General features: G+C 41.1%; 2 protein-coding genes across 3 annotated transcripts in view; one reads left to right on the forward strand and one right to left on the reverse strand.

Annotated features, from left to right (window-relative positions):
* The window catches only part of RCAN3 (RCAN family member 3), a 33,709-nt gene extending 24,491 nt beyond the window's left edge, over positions 1–9,218 (forward strand). For both annotated transcript variants that reach the window (XM_075853211.1, XM_075853212.1), the window contains exon 5: positions 1,932–9,218. In XM_075853211.1, the coding sequence (XP_075709326.1) occupies positions 1,932–2,092 (161 nt within the window). In that variant the 3' untranslated portion in view covers positions 2,093–9,218. The remainder of the gene's footprint in view (positions 1–1,931) is intronic.
* Positions 9,219–18,515: 9,297 nt separating this feature from the next.
* NCMAP (non-compact myelin associated protein) overlaps positions 18,516–27,079 on the reverse strand; it is a 68,660-nt gene continuing 60,096 nt past the window's right edge. The window contains exons 3-4 of the mRNA XM_075850513.1: positions 25,232–25,316; positions 18,516–19,179 (exon numbers count right to left, since the gene is read on the reverse strand). Of these exons, the coding sequence (XP_075706628.1) occupies positions 19,038–19,179; positions 25,232–25,316 (227 nt within the window). The 3' untranslated portion in view covers positions 18,516–19,037. The remainder of the gene's footprint in view (positions 19,180–25,231; positions 25,317–27,079) is intronic.

A 27,079-nucleotide genomic window follows, 5' to 3' on the forward strand; every position in this document is an offset into this window, starting at 1 on the left:
CCCGCCCTGGTAAGCTAAGGCTAGCATTAGTAAAATACGGACTTGTGTACTCACCGGGCTGCGTAGGAGCTGTGGTCCCACCAGCCGAGGAAACCGGATCATCCCGTCGTCCTCCTTGATATGCCTCCTGTTATCCCGCATGGTCCACTTCGTGGGTCTTGTATCCCGTCTCAGCAGTCCCTGGAGGGCCGCTCCTGCTTCCCTCCGCTCACTCTGGCAACAACAACGACTGCGCTGTCCGTGCCCTTTGGTCCTCCATCGCTGAGCCCGTGGGGCGCCGCCCATCGCCGTTGCCCAACGTGCCCACCGACTGTGGTCGCCGAGCGATGTCGTCGTCCACAATGCCGTCATGGAGGCCAGGCAGGCCGCCGGACTGGAGCATCACCAGGTCGGCCCGCCGCAGATCCTAGCACAATTGTCCTGGGGCCTGAGTGCGTCCCCCGCCTTCTGGGAACCAGACCTCGCCGGCCCCGGCCGGGAGACGGGATTCCTGCAATCCCGGGGCCTACGCCCAGGATGAGAGGGCAGAGGGCCCCAGCCTCCAGGGTCCCTGATGGGACTCCCAACCCTGCGCCAGGCCCTGGGAGTTCCATCTGGGCTCACCCTCGCTGGCTGCCTGGACCAGCGTGGATGTCCCTTCTGGGGATCGCGGTCCTGCGATCCCCAAGCCGCCTCCGCCTCTCCTAGCAGCACCGTTCCGTGCGTTATGGGCGCAGCTACCCCGATCACCGGCGGTTCTCCCGCCTGGCCGGCCAGCAGGGACCGCAGCTCGTCCGTGCCCCGCTCGGCCGCCATCCTCCCTAACTGCTCAAGCAGATTGCTTGAGTCCATCATCTCTATTGTATGGGTGTCCGTTTGTTTTGCTGGGAGAGCCGAGGGACACAACCTGCTCGTAGTTTCTTCCGGGTTAGACTGGCGCTCAGTACGGAGCGCCATCTAACCCACCCTCGTCTCCCACTGCTCTGTCCCACTGTGTAAAACACACTGCCACTAGACTGTGAAGCAGTGGAAACACGTTCTGTGGAGTGACAAATCACTTCTCTATCTGGCAGTCTGATAGATGAGTTTGAGTTTGGCAAATGTCAGGGGAACGTTACCTACCTGACTGCATTGTGCCAACTGTAAAATTTGATGGAGGAGGGATAATGCGATGGGGTTGTTTTTAAGAGATTGGCCTAGGCTCCTTAGTTCCAGTGAAGGGAATACCTTTGGGACATCTGTGTCTGACCTCACAAATGCTCTTCTGTATAAATGGGAAAAAATTCCCACAGACATACTGCAAAGTCTTGTAGAAATCCTTCCCAGGAGAGTGGAAGCTGTTTTAGCAGCAAAGGGGGTAAACCAACTCCATATTAATGCTTATGAATTGTGAATTGGATGTCCTAAAAGCTCCTGTAGGTGTACCAATACTTTTGTCCATATAGTGTATCTTCACACATGCCAGAACTGAAAAGATCAAGAATATATGTGATCCAAATGCCAGTAAACTTCCGATCGAGTCAACAAATGGTTGGATTATGTGAAGGGGGGTGATTAGATGTGCAACTGCTCATCTTCTTACCCCTTTTGTAGAAGAAAAACAGACGCCCTGAAATGTGAAAATCACAAAGTGTTGGCGGGTCCTGTATCTCTGACACACAGGATCCACCTGTTAACCATCTCATCTAAGTTCCTAACTTGGATATGATAGATTACAGGTGGATCCTGTATGTTAGAGACCCTCTGAAACTTAACCTGTCAGGTTTTTTCTCCTTGACACTGTAATGGTTACTGTATTAACAGGCGTATTTGTATAGGTTCTTTAATCTTATGGATTAGAGTTCCTGTAATTTTAGACGACCCTTTAAATTTTAGTGAGTACATACTATTAGACCCTGATTTCTGCATCTCTAACTTTTACTGCTTTAACTTCTTATGTGTTTTTTCTTTAGGAGAGAAGTATGAACTGCATGCAGGCACAGAGTCAACTCCTAGCGTGGTGGTTCACGTGTGTGAAAGTGAAACCGAGGAAGAGGAGGATGAAATGAGGGAACCAAAACAAAAGATCGTTCAGACTAAGCGTCCTACACATCCCCCTGCTTCTTTAAACTAGTTTGACGCCTTTTATCTGTAACAAAAAAACAAACATAGAATTGGAAAACATATCTTAAAAAGGGAAATGTAGTTCTTAATCACTTTATGTATATAGCTAAAGACAATCTAGATCACGTTATCAGAAGTGGTATAAATGCTGTATTTATTTTATGTACTTTTTATTTGCTATTATGAATGTGTTACATTTTATCAGTGTTTTAGCCATTATACTGCAGCCGAAAAAGTTGACTGCAGTAACGTGTATTTTTGTGTCCCATACCGCTGTTTTAAAGGGACAGTCCCTCGTAGCAAGGACGTTAACCACTATGTACCCAGACGCTTGGGTGAAATAGACTGTTTGCCGAAACTACAGGGTATTAGCTACTTAATATGGGACATTGTCCTTAGTCATCCAAGTTTCTCACAGCTGATGGTGCAATATGGTGGCTTTTTGCAAACATGCTTTTTCACATATTTTTGACACATGATAAACTGCAAAAAGTAGCATTATTGTCCTTTCCTTATTAGTGTTCCATTAACATCAATGGAAACCTTAGTCATAGTGGTGTCTGTCTGAAACCAAGTGGCGCATGGAGGAGGAAACAAGGGTTTCCAACATGGTAGACACCATAGAATGCCTATATGATGGCAGTGCCACACTCCAGATTATATTTTGGATGTACTTGTTTTACAACTTATATTTATATGTAAGTGCAAATGGATTTTAAATGATTGTCAACAAGGTTGGAAAAGTAACTTACAAATAGTTAGCAATCCTAACCTGTTTTCTAGATCTATGTGCACTGTTAGTAGCTATACATTTTCCCAGAGCACTACTTGTTTAGGGTATGTAGTAGTTTCTATAAGAGCCAATGGGAAAATTCAAATTGATAGACTTTTGCTATGATGGTGAATGTATTTTATAGCCTGCTATGTGGGATGCAACCTTTAAAAGGCACCTTAAATGACATGTTATGACATTTTTCTAACCGGATGCCGATGGTGTACTGTCTAGTGTGTTTTGAATAAGCCATATATGGTGAATGTTAAAATGTGTCTTGTATTAAGTGGACTGTACTACACATGGGCACTTACTGTGGTAAGATGATCATTATTCGTTACATTTCATTGTAGTTAAGTAAAGGATTTGGAAGACGGAAATAGAAATGAAATGAACAACATAAATCATTTTTGTTACAAATATTTTGTTTTAGTGTTCCATCTAGAGAATAATTCAATGCGTCAGCTGAAAACGTAACTTTTGGGGCACTTTTTCATAATTTACAGCCCCCAAAAAACAGAAACCTTATGGAACAGAGACAAATGGAAACCATTAGCAACGGAAGCGTTACCATTGAAATCAATGGTAATGCAAACGGGAAGCTTTGGTTTCCGTTTGGTTTCCGTTCATGGGTTCCCCTGACTGAAAGGTCTGACTGAACCCATGAACAGAGCTCTGATGCAGATGTGAACGAAGCCTAAGCTGGTCATTCATTGCACAATGTTTTGGCCTTTGTGTGACCAGCTATCCACCAGTTTTGGTGACTTTAAAGTTCACAAGGAGATTTTACAATCGGTTTTCCCTTTCCTCGAAGAAAAAGTCACAATTTGCACCCCTACTGTGCATGTGGAATGAACTGTTAATAGAGGGGTCAGAAAATAGTAGATGTTTTACTGATCATAAGTGCCAGCAGACCTCTTTTTACTTCTATAGCCAGCCTTAGCCTGCTAGCAAAAACACTTAGAAGTAATGTCCATCTATTTCTGCTGGACTCTTAAAACTTTAGACATAGGTTGTTTGAAGCAACAGAAAACATGGCATACTCCTTTTAAGGTCAGCGACTAAATGCCCTAGACAATGCTGTATGTGTGCAATATGATGTTTAGTATATCACTATAGGGAAGTCACATTAAAATCTTTGCAAATATCGCAAAATGCGTGCAATGACCTGGCGTTTTAAAATAAATAACAATAACAATGCCATTTAATTTTTCTTACCTTTAGAAAGATGGTAGAAAATTACATGTAAAATTGCAAGATATCGTGTGCAATAAATCGCCATGCTCCAGCTTAGAGGAGGGGAAACCAAGTGCAGGAAGAGATGCATTTCCAGAGCCTGTCCTGTTTGTCTCTAGGATGTCCGTATGTATTTGAGAACGTTACAAATACTCTTTAGTATTTAGGGTGCTATAAAATCATTTTGCAGTGTTCACTGTTAAATCCTGCAGTTTTGGATCTACAGTTTCAATAGAATTTTCTGTATTGTTTATTTTTTCCAATTTCATTTATTTAAACGAGTGTATATAGCAACAGTATATTTTGCGTATAGTTTCTATAGAAATTTTCTAGGTAAGTGTCTTTTTTTTTATTTTTATTGCTGTATTGTGGCATTTTAGAATATTCTTCAAACATCCACTGTGAACCAAGTCCCCTGTGGGGATATTTTAAATTAACATTTTAACATGGAGGCAATGCATAGAAAACTTTAACGTAGAGTCTATCAATACAGTTTCTTTATCTTCTCAGATGTATTTGTAAAATTGACATAACATGGAAAGTTGCTATATGCGCCAGACATTAATGGGAACCGGAACACAGAGGAAAGCTATATATTCATTTTAGTCTATTTCTAGTGCAGTTTTAGGCCCCATGCACACAACCGGAGTTCCCATCCGTAATTATGGATCAGGAAGTTGCAGATGAATTTGCAGACCCATTCAATTTCTATGGGCCGCAGATATGTATTACGGATATGTGTCCGGGCCGTAGAAACGATCTCCATGTCCTATTCTTGTCCACTGTTGTGGGAATTGACTTGCCCATACCATAGAAGTCTATGGGCACTTACGGCTATGGATATGCATCCGTATTTGCGGACAGCAAAAATCCTTACGGTTTTGTGCATGAGGTCTAAGGTCTCATGCACACGGCTGTGACCGTAATCTCAGTCCGCGATTACGGGCACGGGTGGCCGCGGACAGCTAGCCACATTTTCAGCCCGTCCTCTCATACAAAGTATGGGAGCATGGTCCGTAAAAAGAAAAAGATAGGACATGTCCAATGTTCTGCGGAGGCTTTCTACGACCCAAACACCTTCCCGCAAATATACGGGAAGGTGTCCGTGGTCGATAGAAGTGAATTGGTCCGTAATTGCGGACCGTAATTACAGTCCGCAATTACGGATGAATTCTACGCTCATGTGCATGGGGCCTAAGGCTCCATGCACACGACTGTAGATTTTATCCATCCGTAAATACAGATCTGTAGTCATTTATAGTCCTCCGTAAATTATCTGAATAAATGGAACGGTGTCCGTAAATATGGTCTGAAATGCATCCGTATTTACGGATCCGCAAAAAGAAGAAAACCACAAAGGATATGCAACATTTGAAAACCTGACGTTGCCTGGCAACACTTCCGTAAATAAGTAAGGCTACGGGTGCACATTCGTAGCCGTCCGCAATTACGGAAGCGCCCATAGGCTTCTATGGGGAGTCCGTGCCGTAATTACGAACAAAAAAAAAGGCCTGTTCTTTCATTTCTACGGCACGGACACCCATCCGTAAAAATACAGAAAGGTGTCAGTAGCCCATAGAAATGAATGGGTCCGTAATTACGGATGAAATCTATGGTCGTGTGCATGGGGCCTAAGAGACTTAGTGCACTAGTTTTCTTAAATATCCATGTGCAGGTGACACAGCTAGGCTTCTTGTTTTATATGATATTTTTTGTGATTGTGAAAAGAACAGAATATGGCAGGAGCGGACAGAGCCGTTACATGTTCAGGCTGTCAACACACCGTAATCTAGCCAACAAGTATAGATCATTCCACACCTTGGACCAAGTGTTTCTTTTTGGCTCCATTGTAACCTGTATACGTTGGCATAGGATTACCACAGAAACCCCAAGTCTATTGGTGGTCATGTTTTTACACCAACATGTTTCCATATGATTTAAACGGAATGTATCACATATATTTTTATTCTAATTAAAAAAAGATACTGAAACATATTCTTTCTACTCAAGTCTGTTTTTATTTTGTTATTGTATACTTTTGTATTCTATTTTCTGTACATGATTATGGGGGCAGCCATCTTGCCCGAGCTGTGAACAGCAGTTCAGACATTTGCTTTACAGCTGAACGTGCCCACGACAAGTCCGTGCCGCAGTAATGAATAAATACATACATACAGGTTGTCCCATGTAATTTCTCTCAATGTGTCTCAGTGTTTTTGTTTGTTTATATGGTTTTTGTGCTTGTCCTAGGGAAATTAGATTGTAAGCTCTTTTGGGGCAGGGACTGATGTAAGTAAAGTATCTGTCCAGCTCTAAGGAATGTGTTAGCACTCTACAAATAAAATGAAGATTTTCAAAATGATCAGAATGCAATTAAAAGTCTCATAGACAGTAAAATATATTTAGATATTTATTTTCCACAATTTTACTTTTATATCCTGAAAAATAATATTATCGGTAAGAATAGGAGTTGGAATACCACTTTCTCTATAGCATTTTAGAGAATTTCCCCTTCAGCAACATTCACACGAGCATAGCAAACCTCGGATGTGATAAAACTGCAGTTTTTCACGTCCGAGGGGCATCTGCGCTGCACCCCTGCGGGACGCGTTATCGCACATCATCTATAGACTAGAGTCTATGGAGGGATCCCTGAAGAGCAAAAAAATAGGACATGTTCCTGCAAACCACCAGACCATAACGTGATGGTGCGGGCACAGGATCTTTGTCTGCACCATCACTTGCTGGTGTCAATCATTTTATACATCTGACCCGTTCTAACAGCTAGGATGCGCCTCTGCAGTTGTAAACCTGTGATACCTGGGTTGGTGGTCCACTCAGGCCTTGGATGTTTTTTGATACCCTGTGCTGAAACCCTAGCTACGCATCTGTATCACTGCGTATCTAAGCAGATTTAAGATTTAGGACTCTTGGAAATGTCACGAACTTCACTTGTGGGAGTTGCATTTGCAGTTTTAATGACACCCAGCTTTCCTAGAAACCATGATATATCTAAACGGCTGAATAGAGCTTTTAACAACTTGACTCGTAGAGGATTTCTACTAGTGATATTTTTTAAACAATTTTTTTTAGGGTGAATTCCCTTTTAATGTCCACACTATCAGATTTTTCATATTATATATATATTTTTTTGTTACTCTTGTTGGAGAGCAACATTGTTTTATTCAGTATTCTGTCTTTTACACAGCATTAACACTTTATTTTTTTTAAAGGGGTTGTCTCATGAACCCCTGTCCATATACTCTATTATGGACACCATATAATGCTGTATTTCCCCTGATTTCCAAACATTTTGTCTTCTTTTTCATATTAATAATTCTGGCATCGTTTATCTAGTTTTATCCTCTTAATCCCATTTCGCATCTGTATGAATTTTTTTTCACCTAGAAAATGTTAACCCCTTACCTTCAGTACAACAAAAATAAATGATCATTTTTAAAAAGCCAACCTAATTTTACTTTTAAGTCAATGTCCCGATTGTACCAGAAAGAATGTGTTAGACCTTTCTCTAGGATGTAGGTCATCACCTTAAACACCCCATAAATAAATTTCAATTTAGCAATTGTCTCTCATTTATCTCATGGTGCCCTGAATTGTAAAAGTACCTATAAACCTAAAGATTTTTTTAACACTCCAGACATAAAACCACTATTGTTAATGATTATTACATCTATGGTACTAAAACCGAGTCACCATGTCAAGAACGACACTGTGACGTTAAGGACTGCAGCACAATGCCCTAAGGTGGCAGACGACATGAGGCCAATGGATCCCAATGCCAGTGTAAGTTATTGTTTGAGCATTGGAGCTGATCTAGTGTCTACTGAAAGCCAATGTAGGAGCCCACTATGATTTCTGTCCAATTTTAGAGACTGTGAAATGCAATGAAATAGCCAAGTATTGACAGCAGTTATATTCCCAACCCAATTCATAGCTCCAAAAGTTTAGCTATTAATTGAGCCCTGTCAACCTTTATGCCACAGTGGCCACAGTGGCTGTCCACTAAATATAATGCCATATGTCAGCATTTATAAATGACAGACCCTGGGAATAATATCTGTGGTCAAAAGGGCCTCTGTGGTCAAAAGGGCTACATTCTGATAAAGTCATTTATGTTGGTCTTCCTGGGAAATCTCAGGTTCAAAAGTGCTCTCCTACCGACCCTTCTACAATGAATGACTGGTCATAACTGTACAAAATATTTTTCTTCTAAATGTCTGCAAGGTTTCCAGCATGTCATACCCCTTAACCAAGAAGTGTCAGGCAAGTCGATTCTGACACACAAATTCAGTAAAAATCTAAGCAAGCATTTTAAATAGGTCAGGAGAGCATGTACCCCATTAAGCCTATTTACGAGACAAACCTGTCTAAGCCGACTTTTATAAAAGTTTATCTTAAAAATAAATGAGACAATTACAAAAAAAAAAATAGAAATAAATTAAGATACAGTATTCTGCATCGGAGGTTCTTCTCTCAACATCTTCAATGGTATGGGTATGTGTCCTGTAAACCTCACAAATCTCTAGAATTGCCCTTTTGTTTTATGAGACTGAGATCTTTGGATCTCCGAGCCTGTAGTCAAAGTCTCATCCACATTGCAGTGAATGCGAAATTCCAACTACAGACTCCTAGAACCAAAGATTTCTGAGTCAATGACGTCAAAAAAAGGTTAAAGGGGAACCTTCCATTTTATGCATAATCTACTTTTCCTATGCATTTCTATACACTGGGATTCAATGTTGTAGAGGACTTCAGTTTATGTGCTACTAAATGTATGACATACTGTATATTGGTATGCCGGCATTGTATCGTTATTTAATTTTTTTTACTTGATTCCCACTTAAATATTCCTGTTTTAAACTGCCAAATCTTTAAGTTTTATAGATTTGAATTAATTTACTGTATGTTCCTTTACAATAAAACGACCTGCTTCTATGCATCATCCAGCCGTCAAATGTTTGGTAGAAAAATTGCAACTTTGTTAAATGGTTTCTTCTCAACTGGCACGTCTAGCTGCCCAGGCAAAAGAAAGGATCACATCACCCTTGGAAATGTTTTGTTCTTGTTCAAAATATGTTGTATGTAATAAAGTCTATTGTCCAACTTTCTTTGTTTCTGTCTACATCTTTGTGTCTTAATATTTGGAAATTTCCAACAAACTTGCATTTAGCATTTGACTCCTCAAAATGAGACAATTCTAGAACTACAGATGGAGCTGAATTGTCATCATTAGTTTGACACAATGAGTTGTGACAAATTACAAACTTAGCTGTTGCTACTTTTTTGAAGAAATCCGGTGGGCCTACTCCATCAGTTAACCCTTTCATGACCAAGGGTCATTGATGCCCCTGTGTCGAAGTCAAATTTTCCATTTCTGATATGCATTTCTTTAAAGCAGCACTCCACTTTATTTTTTTATTGCACCCCCCCCATTTGTACCTTGGTGTTTCAGTGGGGTGCTGTGTGCAGAAATACTTACCTATCCCTACATCTTGTATTTTTCGGGTCCAGCGCAGCTCACGTGATCTTCATTCTGACTTGTCTGGAGTCACTGTGCTTTTGAATAAACAGGAACTCAGGCTCTCAATGCATTCCTATGGGAGCCAGAACGAGGCTCCATAGGAATGCATTGAGAGCCTGACTTCCAGTTTTCTGAAAAGCAGCGATTCCAGACCAGGTCAGAATGAAAATCACGTGAGCGGCGCTGGACCCAATAAAACAACAAGATGCGGGGATCGGTAAGTATTTTTGCACACAGCGCCCCACTGAAACACCAAGGTACAAATGGAGGGTGCAATAAAAAAATAAAGTGGAGTGCTTCTTTAAACGATAATATCATTAAAGTTTCGCCACTTTGAATATTACAACTATTTTAACTTTTTTTTTTTACAAGACTTATGAGGCTTTTATTTTCTAGATTAGTTTAATTCCATGTTTTTTATTGTTATTATGAGCAGACAAATCACTAAAAATATGAAAAAATTTAATTAAATTTGTAATATATATATATTATATATAAGTTATATATAGGCTATAAGGCTATATCCACAAGACAGTAAAAGTTAAGCTATTCACTGATTACTGTAGTATACATTACAGGGTGGGATACAAGTGGTACTATTCAATTGGTGCTATTTGGTACTATGTTCTATGGACACTGTTGATAATATTAGCAAAATTGCAGTAAAACAAAATGTGTTTATAAAATATTTTGCCCATCCTTGTTTTTTTTACTAATTTGTCCAGAACAATATAAAAAAAAAAGATTTGCAAACCTGGGCTCCAATGATGTGGATGTAACCAAGACTGAATGGACTCAGATAACTCCTTTTGCTGGATTCTGAGACTTTGCTTTTTACTCTCATGCTCCATGCTTATGGTTTAACTGTGTTATATGCTATGTGTGCCTGTATTCTATTTGGAGGTAAATTTTTTGTTTTTTTATTTATTTATTTATTTTTTTGCTGGTTCTGGCCTGAATTTATGGTTAATCTACATAGTGCAGGTTCCTCTAGGTGGGCTTCATAAAGTTGAGATCATAAGATACACAAGCTGATTGGTCCATTCAGTATGTTTTTCGTTGTTGTCATACTCAGTATTTAGTATGTACTATATTTCTTAGGATAACGTTTCGACTGTTGCACTTATTTCATTGATACATCTTACATCTTCTTAGAAAATCTATTAATTTTATGCCTGTTTCGGGGGGCAGAAGCTTTGCAGGAGAGAAATTCTGTGTCGTACAGTTACCTAGCCTCTCCGGATCGTGTCTCCTACTGACACTTTTAAAAGTCTGGAGGGAGATGTGGCTGAGAATATTATTAGAGGTACTTTTTTAAAAAATGTATTTACAATTCTCTTCATTAAAGAAACGAGGTAACATAACGGTGCTAGGGATTCGACAGCTACAAATGAAAGTTTTAGAAAGGGAGTATAGTCCATTGAACAGAATTTGTGGCAAAGCAAATGTCCATTCTCATTTAAGGTTCAGAAGGGGTCATAGTAAGATGTAGTAGGATAAGGACAGTCATTGCGGTGGTGTTCTGTACACATGCAATGAGGTGACGGGAATGCGACCAGCTAACTACTCTCCTGCAGACATGTCTTTTGGATGTGCGACATTTCACAATAGACACCGCAAGTGAATACAAGATGGCATTGTGGCAACTAGATATGGTAACACACTGTGCAAAACACCTCATAGATGTGAACAAAGCTACATTCCCTTTAGCCTAGGGAAGAGAGAGGAATTGATCGGCCCAATAACCAGTAACATACGGAGACATAGAGGAGAATCATAAATTCAAACAACACTTTAATATACTCTATGAGGCCATAAACTTTATGGACCCTCATGTTCAGTGGGCAGAAGGAATACACCTATCCTGACGGTGATATATACATTTTAAATGGCAGCATAAGAATGTATTTTAAGTGTATGTAATAAAAGTGACATTTTAAATATTACAAGACTATTACCTACCCATCACCTCACATTCCTAGATTTGTATTACTGACTCTGTTTTGGAAGTGTTCTTCCGATTAAAAATATCTCAGCGGTAGCGATTATCTTTAGTCACCGCAAGTCAAAAGATTGTGAATGGTGGTATTCCCTTAGTAAAGCAGGCCTGTAAAGAGAAGTTTTAGCACTAAAACATTTAAACCAAAGAAAATCAACAGGAATAATAGATGAACAAATCAAGGAGTAAGAGAGAGAAAGAGAGGTAAAATACGGGAAGAGGGGATAGAGGAGAAAAGAGCACTGGTGGGCCGATATCTTGCCAACAGTCGTTGTCCCAGGGAGTACAAATGAGGTCGAAGCAATCCAGTGTGTTTTTTAAGATTGGCAGTTACATATTCCATATTACAAACCTCTTTAATCCTATGGACTAGGTCCTGAAACGATGGGGGCCAAATTTGCTTCCAGTAAAGTGCAATAAGGCATTTTGTTGCAGTGAAAATATGGTGTAGCAACAATTTTTGTTAACGTATTTGGGTAGGACATTCATTAAAAAATGCAAGGAGTCTAAAGAGATAGTAAAGTCTTGAATATTTAAGGTAAGGGATTGGACCATAGACCAGTAAGGAGTTATTAGTTCACAGTCCTAGAAAATGTGGAAATAGGTCCCAGGAGGTTTAAGACATTTCCAGCAAAAGTGCAGGATCAGAGGATTACATTTATGAAGGGGTGCTGGGGTGTGGTACAAGTGCATTAATATTTTGTATTGGTTCTTTTTGTAAAGGGAACAAAGGGAAGATTTTGCCTCGTTCTGCAATATAATTTGCCACACAGAGGGGAATAGTTCTCTGCCAAGGTATTGCTCCCATTTAAGCATACAACCATGTTAACGCAAAGATTTGGTAGAAGAAATTAATAGCAATTGTACGTATCTGATATTAAGCCTTTAGAAGCTGAACCTCTCAGACATAGATGCTGGAGTGTAAGCTGAGGAGTAACTAAGGAACGTCTAAGGAGTAACAAAGAATCAGGAGTGCAATATGAGAGATTTTCAACCACTGAAACATTTATTGTAAAATACAATATATTTCTTCAAAATATAAAAAGAATGAAGGCAGCACTTTTATAACGTATAGGTTGACAATCACAATCCAAAGAGTACCTAAATTTAATTCATTCATTGCAGGAGAAACTTATCAAGACTTACATAGCATAACCAATGAATGAGTTAAGGTCCCTTTAAACACAACTACTTTTCAATCTAGTCAGTGGGTTGAAAAATCATGAAAGAGTATACGATGGACATTTTCATCATTTTTATTCTTGCAGTCACGGAGGAAATTCGATTTCTAAGGTGGTGCGATTGATGAAGACTAATGATAAATAATAGTTTTATCACATTACGTTCTTGTTCTCCGTCTTTCACACTGGTCAATTATCATTACGGTCACACGGAAATGAACAAATCGAAAAATTGTCCAGTGTAAACGGGCCATTAATCAGTTAACAAAACAATTTCTTCTACAGGCAAATCGTGACTCAAGTCTTTTTAAATCTCGTGTCAATGTTTTTCCGAATATTGTTAAACAGTAGATTGATAAGAAGGCACTTTTTTCCCCCCTTGTGGTATGCATATAAATAATCTGTTGTTATTTCAACATGATAAGGTTTAAAAGCTTAAAGGTCGCCATAGTCATAACCATAATCGGTCTCAATTCGACCTCAAATGAAGATTGTTAACCATAAATGTTATGTCTGTGATATAAAAAGTTATGGTTCCTACTAATGAAAATGTATCCTATCGGTCAGAACATGTAGGGCGTATTTACATGCAGCAGATTTGTTGCAGAAATGTCTGCAACTGAAAATCAGTTTCTTACATATGAGTGGGGTGGTATGTGCATGGATTTTTGTAAACCCCATTCAGATAAATGGGACAGTAACACAAATTTCTGCACCAAATCTCCTACAAGTGAATATAGCTGGATAGTACTTGTTTCCCATTTATTAAGCTTTTACTAAACATTAATATTGATCCATTTAATCAGTAATTGGACATGAAAATAGACTTTCCACAATATACATTTATGATATTTGCAACACATGTAAAATCTTTTACTTTGTTCATAATATCTTTCAATGCATTCCTCTTAACTACAAATAATGAAAAATAAAAGAATGCTGGTAGGATCACATAAAAATGCAATTTTTCTATGATCGGCTTAAAATATCTGACCTTGCCCTATAGGGCATTTTAACTGCAGATGCCCACTAATGCACAACAGTTAGGTCCAAAGGTAAGCAATGAGTTGAACAATGCATGCAACACAAGTATGTTCACACGGTGCATGAGTTTTCTAGTGTACCTCCGTATGTCTTCAATTTAATTTGGAAACCAAAAATTGTAGCATGTTCAACTAGATTTTGTATGTACGGAGTTAAAAGTAAGCATTGCTTCTAGGGAAAAAATAATCTATGTACACATGGAGGCTGTACAGCTATGAACTAAGGATTCATACAGGCTCCATGCATGGCCGTACAGACACTCTGCGATGGGTATGAGCCCTAAGCTTGAGCTTTAAAAATGTAGTTGGTCCAGAAAAAGTGATCATCATGTTTTCATCTCTAATAAATTTTTTGCTACTTTTGTTGAATATCTGGGAAGATTTGTGCCCTCTAGTGATGAAGTACATGTTCACCTTCAAACATAATTTTACAACTTGTATACATAACTTTGTATATACATTGTATTGTACCCTTTTGTGCTGATCATAAGTTACAGTCGGTATTATGTGTAGTCAAGATCTGCATTGACAATTCTGCTGGTTATGATTAGAATCACTCAACAAGATTGTTGACAGACAAATCTCCAACCGCTTATCTGAGCTCCAATAATAAAGTGGGTTGATACTTTTTTCTTCATCAAATTACTGAAGCGTATTTGTGATAAAGAGTACACTTCCCGAAATTAAAGCAAGCTCTGTGCAGACATTGAACCAGCAGGGAATGTTTGTCTGAAGACTTCAGAATTGTGAATTCTATAAAAGTGATATTACATGGCCCGACGTGGGCTGTAAAAACGAGCGACGTTCAACGAGACAGATCGTTGATCGACCCTCTCTTTCTTCTTTCACAAGGAGCTAATATGGGGATGAGCACTCATTACTCTGATCGTTCATCCCCATACATTTCTATTATGTCAGCAGCACGTCTCCCTGTTTATACAGGGATGTGCTGCCGACAATGATAATATTTTCGGCATTTAAAACAGTACAATTAGCTGATAAACAAGCGTTTACTCGTTTATCGGCTGATCGTTGCCCTGTTTACACAGGGCAATTATCGTGAACGAGTGTTCTGTGAAGGCTCGTTTGCCCGACAATTGGCCAGTGTAAAAGGGCTTCGATCAGCCGATGAAAAGCATGTAAACTACAAATAATAACATTACTTAAAATGAGGCATCTCCTGTCCCAAGTAAAAAATGCACTTGCTGTTATTAGCTACACAAAATACAAATATCATGTGTCTGTTCTAGATATTCTTGGCTGAACACAAATGAGCTAGTTACGAAGGTTCTATACCTAAATGTATTAAATTTTAGAAAAATCGCAATAATTAATGTACGTAGGATGAGATGGAGTATGAGAATTACCAACTGGCAGTGGCGGAATATCATATGGGCGGTTTGGGCGACCGCCCGGGGCCCAATGATCCCAGGAGCCCATGGTCGCCCGAACCGCACATCATTTTAAAAAATCACTTGAGACTCAGTGCTAGCGCCGCTAGTCGCTGCTGCTGAGAGAGGGAGGGAAGGGAGGGGCGTACTGGAATGGAATTGAGCTGCCAGCGCAGTGCTGATGGGGAGGAGGGATAGTAATAGCAGGGGCTGGATAGGATTAGCAGACGTGCATCTGCTAGGCGGTAGAACACACCCCTCTTTGACGCTGCATGTAATGCCAGTGAGGAACAGAAGAGAAGGGCGGTGGTCGAGCAGTGAGGAAGAAGGTAAGTCTGCTGTTCGCCTCCTGCCCCAAGCAACAATCGGCAGACGCTAAGGGGGGATTAATTATACAGCAGGGGGAGTTGACATCTAACTCACTGCAGAGGACTCTATGAAGGGGGGAGTAATCCCCCCAACCCCCATAGAGTCCTCAGTATTTCAGTATTTATTATACAACGGGGGGGGGGGGGAGATTTCCATCTAACACTGCAGAGGACTCTATGGGGGGATAATAATATCCCCCCATAGACATTCAGCAGTCAGTTACACGCTCAACCCCCCCCCCCCCTGCTGTATAATAAATACTGAAATAGTGAGGGTTCTATGGGGGATGGGGGGATTACTCCCCCCTTCATAGAGTCCTCTAGAGTCACTTAGATGGTTAGAACCCCCATTCAGCATAATCCCCCCCTCCCCATAGAGCCCTCACTAGTTACTAATATATTGCAAGGGAAAGTCAAATTGTCTGACTGCTGGGGGCTCTATAAGGGGGTCTGAGCGACTAACTTCTGCGGGCTCTATAGGGAGGTCTGAGCGGCGGGCTCTATGGCGGGCTATTCCCCCCACAGAGATGTCAGAATCAGACACTCAGACCTCCCTATAGAGCCCCCAGAAGTCAGTGAGACAACCTCACCTCCACTTGCAATATAATCCACCCATACAGCCCTCAGTTTTCGCATAAGGGAAATGTATGACATATCCACCTGTTTTTGCTCTTGCTGCCTCCTGGCCACATCCTGATTACATGGTCGGGAGTTACGAAAACCGCGTAGCTTGCTGAACTACGCGGTTTCCGTAAGTCCCATAAAACCGAATGAAAGAGCTCTTCTGCCTCTTAGTTTTAGCACTTGGTGGGGGTCTCAGCACCCGGACCCCCACCCATCAAAAGTTCTGACATGTCACTATGACATGTCAGAAGTTTGTTGAACATTTACTTACCCTTTAATAAGAGGTGTTACAATTTGTTTTTATTTGATGTGTTAAAGGCTATATAAACCTTTGAAAAAGTTTTTAAAAAAATAATAAAATAGTGTATGGTGATTAGTGCAACCTTTTTAAATACTTATTAAAAATTATTTTTACTTTTTGAGATACAGCTGCTTTATATCCTGAATACAGAGCAGCTGTATCTAGTGCTAAAACCTGTATCCGTCAGGTCAGTGGCACTGACGGGTACAGTGTCAGCGTGTTGGGGGGGGTTGAATTGCATGTGAGGGGGAAGGAGGGGGCCCGAGTTTTGTCAACAGCCCAGTGCCCATGGTACACTTAATCTGCCACTGCCAACTGGTGCCGTGCTGCCTTTTCGCTTCTCTGCAGCCAGCACAGAGACAATCCAGCTTTGCGCTGAAACATTTGAGACAGATTGATTGCTAGATACACATTGCCTAACATCTACATCCTCCTTAGCAAACAGTCAGTAGTGGAAGAGAAGCCCCATGGCTTGTCTCATGAAGGTGTCACCTGTCTATATTATGGCATATTGACATCACAGATAGGCTCCACCTGCTTGAGGACTCCTCTATATGTTAGAATAGACAGCCAGTGGCTGACTTAAAGAGACTCTGTCACCACATTATAAGTGCCCTATCTCCTATATAAGGAGATTGGCGCTGTAATGTAGGTGACAGTAATGCTTTTTATTTAAAACAACAATCTTTTTTCACAAAGTTAGGAGCGATTTAAGTTTATGCTAATGAGCTTTCTTAATGCCCAAGTGGGCGTACTTTTACTTTCGACCAAGTGGGCGTTGTACAGAGGAGTGCATGACGCTGACCAATCAGCATCATGCACTCCTCTCCATTCATTTACACTGCACTAGCGATATAGTTATATCACTATGTGCAGCCTCATACACAAGCCCTAACATTACTACAGTGTCCTGATAATGAATACACATGAAATCCAGCCTGAACGTCATGTGTACGCAGAATCCTGACACTTCTGAATCTTTTTTTGTGAGATTCCGGCAAGTGAAACCAAATCTCGCGAGATCACGGAGCTAAACGAGATTTTGTTTCACTTGCCGGAATCTCACAAAAAAAGATTCAGAAGTGTCAGGATTCTGAGTACCAGTCTGGATGGTCATGTGTATTCATTATCAGGACACTGGACACTGTAGTAATGTTAGGGTTTGTGTATGAGGCTGCACATAGCGATATAACTATATCGCTAGTGCAGTGTAAATGAATGGAGAGGAGTGCATGATGCTGATTGGTCAGCGTCATGCACTCCTCTGTACAACGCCCACTTGGTCGAAAGTAAAAGTACGCCCACTTGGGCATTAAGAAAGCTCATTAGCATAAACTTAAATCGCTCCTAACTTTGTGAAAAAAGATCGTTTTTTTTAAATAAAAAGCATTACTGTCACCTACATTACAGCGCCCATCTCCTTATGTAGGAGACAGGGCACTTATAATGTGGTGACAGAGTCTCTTTAAGCCGTTTATGTATTACATGGACGACTATTTATATGAATCGCCTGCATGTTATACTACATGTAATGTCTGGCCCTGCCTTTCCCCATCAAAATCCGCAGTTTACTGGGGGTATCAGGAGCCAGACCCGCGGCTACTACATGAAAGTTGCTGTCAGTGGATAGGCAAAACCTTTCACACTAGGTGATGGCCATAAACACAGATCTTTAAACACCTACATATTTTTACCATAAATTGTCGTGAAATGTATCCACGAAGAGATATTTTACTACCATCCAAACTCACTAATACTACATACTCAAGAAATATTCGGCAGATAACTATTTATAATACAATGATCTTAAATATCTGAAGAGTTTCTAACATCTCCAATAACCCTGCTGACTACTTTTGTTGTAGAAATTATTTTGCACACAAAGATTATCATTTAGCATGGTTGTATCCACAAAGTGATCCATGTGTATATGGCCAGCTTTATTTACCCTTTACTAGACATTCACTGCACATTGGTACTTTTTTATAGATTTATTATCTGCTCAGCACAGTGATTTTAATGAATAGATAATGGCGAAACAATATTCTGTGACATATATGAAAATATAGAGAAAGTACAACAATCTACATACAACATTCTTTCATATATAAATATAAATATGTATATATAAAAGCCATAAGGTCAGTCATGCTTCTAGAAATGTACCCCAGTCTTCCTTTGGGGTGAAAGAGACGTTGTGGCGTAGTGGGGCTTTCCATGCACTAGTTTGGTAAAAGAAACCATTTTTTTTAATCCCCATACATGGCTTATTTCACAGTTCATCTGGTGGGTATGAGTTTACTGCATCCAGGATAGGCTTGTGAGTGTAGGAATGGTCTCGGAAGCTGAGACTTATTATCACATTCTGAATCCCTATTATCACATTCTGAATTTCAGTGTTTCAATGAAGATCTTGGGATCTAAATGCATTGTCCTAAACTAATTTTAATTGTAAATCAAACTCAACTTCATTTTTCCGCAGCACACGTTCTCCTAAGTCATCGGTTTTCAAGGTGGATGTCGGGTGGAACAGATGTTAAAGATGTTGGCTGACTGAGGGAACTGTTTTGAGCTCTTGTGCTCGGTGTGTTTGTTGTTTTGGTGCTTTTCATTCCGAGCTCTCTCTCTGTTCGCGTACGCCTGTTAAATTACAAGTATAAATAAAAATTCACCAATGTGTATATATATGTATGTATAAAAACCATACCATATGTTAGGTGGTTCAACAGTAATATTACCTATAACTTACAGTAGGATGAAGATTGAACTAAGAGGCTGAATTTCTGTGACTTACAGCATATATTGTTCAACGACAACATTAAAACCACCTGCCTAATGTTGTATAGGTCCCCCTTGTGCCGCTAGAACAGCTCTGACCCATCGATGCATGGAATCCACAAGACCTTTGAATGTGTCCTGTGATATCTTGCACCAAGACATTAAGTGCAGATCCTTTAAGTTTGGCAATTTGCAAGGTGGGGTCTCTATAGATCGGATTTGTTTTTCCAGCACATCCCACGGATGCTCAATAGGATTGAGATCTGGGGAATTTGGACGTCAAGTCAAAACCTTAAATTCAAGTTACTCAAACCATTCCTGAACAATTTTTGCAATGTGGCAAGGTGCATTATCCTGCTGAGAGGCCACTGCCATTAGGGCAGGGGTCGGGAACCTATGGCTCGCGAGCCAGATATGGCTCTTTTGATGGCCGTATCTGGCTCGCAGACAGGGCTCCTACCTGTCTATGGGAGGGATGCACGTTGCAGCCGCACAGCTCAGTATAGTACACATGACTATGAGAGCGGGGCTGCGGCTGTGTAATTCAGCCACAGCCCCGCTCCTGAGTCCTGACATATGCGCGCGGGGTCAGCATCATGTGATGCGGCCGGCGCTGCACTAATGATCTGCGGCATTGAAGACAGAACATGGCGGGCGCGCTACAAAGCACCCCCATGTTGTCTTCAGTGCCTGAACTGCCGCTCATTAGTGCAGCGCCGGCCGCATCTCCTCATGCTGACCGCGCGCGCACTTCCTGTCAGGAGCGGGGCAATGGCTGTATTACACAGCCGCAGCCCCGCTCTATAACGCCGGAGATCAGAGAACCTCTCATCTCCGCCGTTATTCCCGTGAATGCTGCGATCACAGCTGACTGCAGCATTCAGGGGAAAGTGAGAAGGGGGGATGCCCCTGGATCGCATCACAGGGAATTCCTGTGACGCGATCGAGGGCCATACCATATATGGGCAGACAGCCCAGGGTCTATTGACGGACCCCAGGGCTGTCTGACCATATCTCTTGTTGTTAGGATATACCCAAGTATGTCCTAACAACAGCCTGTGTACTATCTGTCCACAGGCTAATGTACTGGCACATATCTGATATATGTCAGTACATTAAAGTTTAAAAATAAAGTAAAAACAAAGTATGGTTACATTTTTAAAAAAATATACACCTTCACCTTTTTTACAATAAACATTAAAATAAGTCTCAATACATAAAATACACACATTCAGTAATGGCGCGCACAACAATGTTTTTGCATCATTTATGATGTGTACGCTGTAAAAAAATGAAATAAACACGGCTTTCATTCACTTATTAATGTGAGGCGCGAGGTGCGATGAATTTACCCTCCATGTTCCTCACATTAATAGTAATTAACCCCATCATGTACCTCGCCTATCTGCGCATGCGCGAGTTCAAAGAGACAGAGAGTCCTGGGTCCTGCCGCCGATGGCCATAGTGAAGCGCTCCTGCACGAAATAGTGAGTATATCTTAAATTCTATATTTTAAGGGTAAAAGTTGGGGGTCGTCTTATACGCCCAGTCGTCTTATACGCCGACATATACGGTAGTTCTTTGATGGCCTGATAAGCATTGGCGGCAGTGGTGAGCGGCAGGGAGCATGGACTACATTTCCCATAACTCCCTGCATAGCCGCGCCGTCTGCAAGCACGCACCTGCGTCCCCTAGTGAAGCGGCATCTGCCTCCTCCCTTGTGTCTCCCTTGGACGTTCCAGAAACCCCTGGCTGTGCTGCTGCTTTGAAGGTGAACATTATAACATGGAAATTGTTACACAGCCTCATGGTCAGCAGCAGTGAGCTGCATCAATAAAGGGGCTGTGTAATACAGTGTGTCCCACCAACCCCCCCCTTCCCACTTCACCCCTGAAAATAATCCCACATAATCCATAATATAGCCCCCCCCCCCCAAAAAAAATAAAAATATGGCCTTAAAAAACATCTGCCACCCATATTACACTCTTGGGGGCTTTAAATTAATCTCTTGTGGGCATAAGAAACTGATTTAAAGGACCACTATCAGGGCAAAAATCTGTTCTGAGCGCTTTATTACAGCTCTGGAGGTCTCCCAGATGGGTCTGAGCCTCTCTTTTTTGTTCATTTTCTGTAAGACCAACACTTTTAAAAGGGCCACTGACAGATACAATTGCTCCAGCGGTCACTTAGTACACAAAGGAGTGTTCCTCTCTGCTGCACTAAGCCACCGCTGGACCTAAACAATAATTCGCTGTAAAATAATAAAATAGATAATTGACATAACTGACAATGCGTTGTGTGACATGTCCAACATTCCAGCTTCTTTCTTCTGCGAATGCCTCAAAGCTGGCATTCTCTCAACATCAGGTGGGAAGAATGCCAGCTTCCAGTCATGCGCAGGAAAAAGAAGAAGCCAGACTGCTGGACTGATGTCATGCATCGCAAGCTCACAATGTAAGTTATTTATTTAATTTTTTTACTGCTAATTACCATTGTTTCAGTCCAGTTGTGGCTTTATACAGCAGGGAGGAGCATTCCTTGCTGTACTAAGTGAACATTGGAGCGATTGATCTGTCAATGGCCCTTTAACCCCTTAGTGACCAGCCCATTTTAGGCCTTAATGACCAAGCTATTTTATTCGTTTTTCTATAGTCGCATTCAAAGAGCTATAACGTTTTTATTTTTTCGTCTACATAGCTGTATGAGGACTTGTTTTTTGCGGGATTAGTTGTGCTTTTTAATGGCACCATTTTTGGGTACATATAATTTTTATATTAACTTTTATTAACCTTTTTGGGGGGGATTATAAAAAAAAACTGAAATTCCGCCATTGTTCTATGCGTTTTTAAATTGACGCCGTTCACTGTGCGACGTAATTAACATGTTACCTTTATTCTATGGGTCGGTACGATTACGGCGATACCACATATGTGGAGGTTTTTTTATGTTTTACGACTTTTGCACAATAAAAACACTTTTGAACTAAAATTATTTGTTTTTGCATCGTCGCTTTCCAAGAGCCGTAATTTTTTTATTTTTCATCAATGTAGTGATTTTTTGGCCTTGTTTTCTGCGGGACAAGACGTAGTTTTGAGTGGTACTGTTTTGGGGTACATGGGACTTATTGATTCATTTTTATTATGACTTTTTTGGGGGGCAATGGAAAAAAATTGCAATTTCGCCATAGTTTTTGGCGTTTTTTTTTTACGGTGTTCACTTTGCGGTTTAAATGACATATTAACTTTATTAATGGAGTCATTACGGTCGCGGCGATACCACATATGCGTACTTTTTTTTTTTTTTTTACACTTTTACTAAATAAAACCACTTTTTATGGAAAAAAATGGTTTTATTTATTTTTTTACTGTACTTTTTATTAATAATCTTTATTTCACTTTGATGACTGATTTTATTAGTCCCACTAGGGGACTTTACTGTGCGATGTTCCGATCGCTGCTATAATGCTCTGGTATACTTCGTATACCAGAGCATTATTGCCTGTCAGTGTAAATCTGACAGGCAATCTGTTAGGACGTGCCTCCGGCGCGTCCTAACAGGCATATGTCCAGGGCAGACCTGGGGGCTTTTATCAGTCCCCCGGCTGCCATGACACCCCATCGGAGACCCGCGATTTCATTCGCGGGCCGCCGATGGGTGAGAGAGGGAGCGCACTCCCTCTGTAAACAAAGTTAAATGCCGCGGTCGCTATTGATGGCGGCATTTAACGGGTTAAACGGCCGCGATCGAAGTAAACTTCGATCGCGGGCGTTGGAGCAGGAGCTCAGCTGTCATCAGACAGCAGAGCCCCGGCTCCTGCCTGCACGGGAGACCCGTGCAGGACTTAGACTAGGCTGACGTGAAAAGGCGTCAGCCTAGCCTAAAGCCCAGTAGTAAATGACGTGAAAAGGCGTATTAGTGGTCACTAAGGGGTTAAACATATTGTACGGCTCTCGCGGAATTATATTTCAAAATATGTGGCGTTTACGGCTCTCTTAGCCAAAAAGGTTCCTGACCCCTGCATTAGGGTATACTGTTGCCATGAAGGAGTGTACTTGGTCTAAAACATTGTTTAGGTAAGTGCTCAGCCCCATACGCAGGAAGCTTCAATGAACTGCGTATTCTGACATATTTCTGCGGGATAAGGCCAGTCAGGCTAGCCTTCGCTCCCCACATGCATTCATTATGCTTGAGCACCCATGACCCTGTCATTGATTCACATGTTGTCCTTCCTTAGGCTGCTTTTGGTAGGTACTAACCACTGTATACCAGGAACACCCTACAAGACCTGACATTTTGTAGATGCTCTGACCAAGTCATCTAACCATCTCAATTTGGCCTTCGCCAAAGTCGCTCAGATCCATTAACTTGCCCATTTGTTCTCCTTCTAACACATCAACTTCAAGAACTGACTGTTTACTTGCTGCCTAATATATCCCGCTCCTTGACAGGCGCCATTGTAATGAGATAAGCAGTGTTATTCACTTCACCTGTCAGTGGTTTTAATGTTATGACTGAACACTGAATGTCTACTTATGAACACCATTTAACAATTTGTGGTTTTAATCTGCATATGGACTACAATATAGTCTGTAACTTATGATCACTGCAATATAGGTAAGGCTTCTTTCACACTGGCTATCAGTTTACATCTCTTCCATCAGAGGAAGAGAGAATCGATACATTAAACGGAAAGCAACGGTTCGTTAGAATCACCATTACAATGGTAATTCTTTTTTATCAGTTGCTTTCCATTTTGTCTCCGTTCGCTAGGTTTCCGCTTTTTTGAACGGAAACAAAAGTTCTGCAGATTGCACTTTTGTTTCAGTTCAAAAAAACGGGAACCTAGCGAACAGAGACAAATGGAAAGTAACTGTTAGAAAAAAATTACCATTGAAATCAATGGTAATTCTAACGGAACCGTAGTTTTCCGTTTAATGTATCGATCCTCTCTTCCTCTGATGGAAGAGAGGTAAACTAATAGTAATGGTAGTGTGAACTTAGCCTCAAAGCAAGCGTGATCTCGCGAGATCACACTGTGCTGTGTGAGTAAGTCCCCAAAAACGTTACCGAAGTGTCGGGAGTGTGAATAGACATCACTTCCTGGCTGGAGGCAATGTCTATTCACTCTCAAGACACTTCGGTAACTTTTCTGTGGCAGTATGTGACAGCACAGTGTGATCTCGCGAGATCACGCCGTGCAGTGAAAGAAGCTGGGCTGGACATATGAGAAGTGTATGGCACTGATTGGTTAGCGTCATACACTTCACAATGGCCAGTTGGTAAAAAGTAAAAACACGCCCAGTTGTCTATTAAGAAACTAATTAGCATAAATCTAAAATTGTATATAACTTGGTCAAAAATGATAGTTTTTCAAAATAAAAACCACTGTTGTCTACATTTCTGGCCGATCAGATTATGTAGGAGATAGGGCACTTATAATCTGGTGACCGAGCCTCTTTACGTAGTCTGTTCCAAAATACAGACGGCAACTGTCAACAACTTACTGCTTCATTGTGTAAATGACCACTACACATAGGTGATTATTATTCCTATTTCTTCATATATTTGATGGCCATTTTATTTGAAAAAAATAAATAATGTTCCTCTACCTTTGGGCGCTGCTATCCAGTGGATGATATTAAAATTGTCAAATATGATATTGAAAATATATGTATTCTTTTTTTTTTTTTTTTGGCGCCTGTTATAACTGTATTATTACAATTACAGTTAACTATTGTACATTTTTAATAGAGTTGCCCACCATTTTTTATTTTCATGATATCTGACCTATTTCCATCGACTTGATAATATTTCTGACTTTATTGCCTAACCCCACTAGTGGAAACTTGGACAGCACTTCTTACTTCGATCTAAGCCCCTTTAAATATGGATATCACTTATCAATATTATTTACCTGTTATACATCTTCAGACTGATGAGTACTAATGAAAATATTATAATTACACCAACCACAATAGCAGCAACTATTGCACCAGCACCTGCAAGAGAAACAGAAGAATTACATTATATGACACCAGTGCTGGTTTAGTGCTACAGTCCATTCATATTCCCTGCACGGCACTCCCCTCCACCCTCTGTGCAGAAAACTGCAACAGAGCTCCTAGCAAGGGAACCAGCGCTGCAGCCCCTTCATTCTTAGGGTATGTGCACACGGTAGCAGGCTTTTACGTCTGAAATGACAGACTGTTTTCAAGGAGAAAACAGCTGCCTCGTTTCAGCCGTAATTGCTCCTCCTCGCATTTTGCGAGGCTTCTCTGACAGCCGTAAATTTTGAGCTGTGCTTCATTGAGTTCAATGAAGAACGGCTCAAATTACGTCTGAAAGAAGTGCCCTGCACTTCTTTTGACGAGGCTGTATTTTTACGCGTCGTCGTTTGACAGCTATCAAACGACGACGCGTAAATGACAGGTTGTCTGCACAGTACGTCGGCAAACCCATTCAAATGAATGGGCCGATGTTTGCTGACGTATTGTAGCCTTATTTTCAGACGTAAAACGAGGCATAATATGCCTCGTTTACGTCTGAAAATAGGTCGTGTGAACCTAGCCTTAGGATCGAAACTGGTGACATATCCTAGCAAAATGCTATAACATTCTATGAAGGGAAAACCCCTTTAATGAACTTTGAAAACTCACCTGACAAGTTTCTAATCAGGCCAAATGTCTTGCTGAAGTTGGTCATACACATGCGATAAAAGACAGCCAAACCACCCAATTGGCAGACTATGTTATGTGCATATAGGTGCTTCCTGACAGCAAATGTCAGGGGAAAGAGGGATTTGGCATGTTGGATTTCAATATGTCCAATCCTTTTCCCATGGAAGATAACCCATGGCCAGATGGTCTGTTAGAAGCTTATTACCCTCTCCCTATTAAAATAAACATGCTTGAGACGGTGAAATAGCAGTCAGCCGAACAAGCATTCAACCAACAGATATCTCTGTTCCAATGCTACCACCACCTCACAGCATTAGGGCTTCTTACTTATTCCCCTACCTCTTGTATCGACCCCTATTCTTTATATTACTTACAGATTTTAAGCACATATAGGCAGGGCTCTCAGCTATAGATTTAGTATACTTTATGTTTTCATTAGCACAGAGGTGTAAAAGTAAGCTCCTGGACCACAATCCAAAATTTGTAACAGGGCCCTCCCCCTACAATGTACTATTTATAATACTGGTATCCATGTGGCAGAGGACCCCTCAAGTACCAAAGCCTGGATGAGACTGCTATGTCTCTGCCCCCTATAGCTATGCTTTTGAATTCGTTTGAGTTGATCTGTATGCAAGGCTCTGTTAACTGTGGTGCCATGGCTTCAGATTATACGTTGTATGCATTGACTCATAATGGGGTATGGTTGAGGTTTACGTTGTTTTGACGGCAATAATAACTCCAATGCAAGTGTGAACATAGTCTGACATTGTTACGTCCATGGCCGGGGATCGCCGTTCTAACTCACCCCCTGACGATCCCAGCCATGGACATCTCTCTGCTCGGCGTCCGCCTCCTCCTGGCAGATGCCGGCACTCTCTTCCCGGTCCTCGTGCTGTTTCCCGCAGGGCGCGCGCTCCCATGCGTGCACGGCCTTAAAGGGCCAGTACGCGTCCATCTGTCAAAAATCAATTATCAGCCCAAATGGCTGCTGGACTATAAAAAGGGGCTCTGCCCACTGGTTCCTTGCCTGAGCATTATTGTATAACCTAGTTTGTCTTGCTAAAGGTCTCGTTCCTGCTGCCTGT

The sequence above is a fragment of the Rhinoderma darwinii genome, chromosome 2 (genome assembly GCF_050947455.1).
Source record: "Rhinoderma darwinii isolate aRhiDar2 chromosome 2, aRhiDar2.hap1, whole genome shotgun sequence".
NCBI classification, from domain to species: Eukaryota; Metazoa; Chordata; class Amphibia; order Anura; family Rhinodermatidae; genus Rhinoderma; species Rhinoderma darwinii.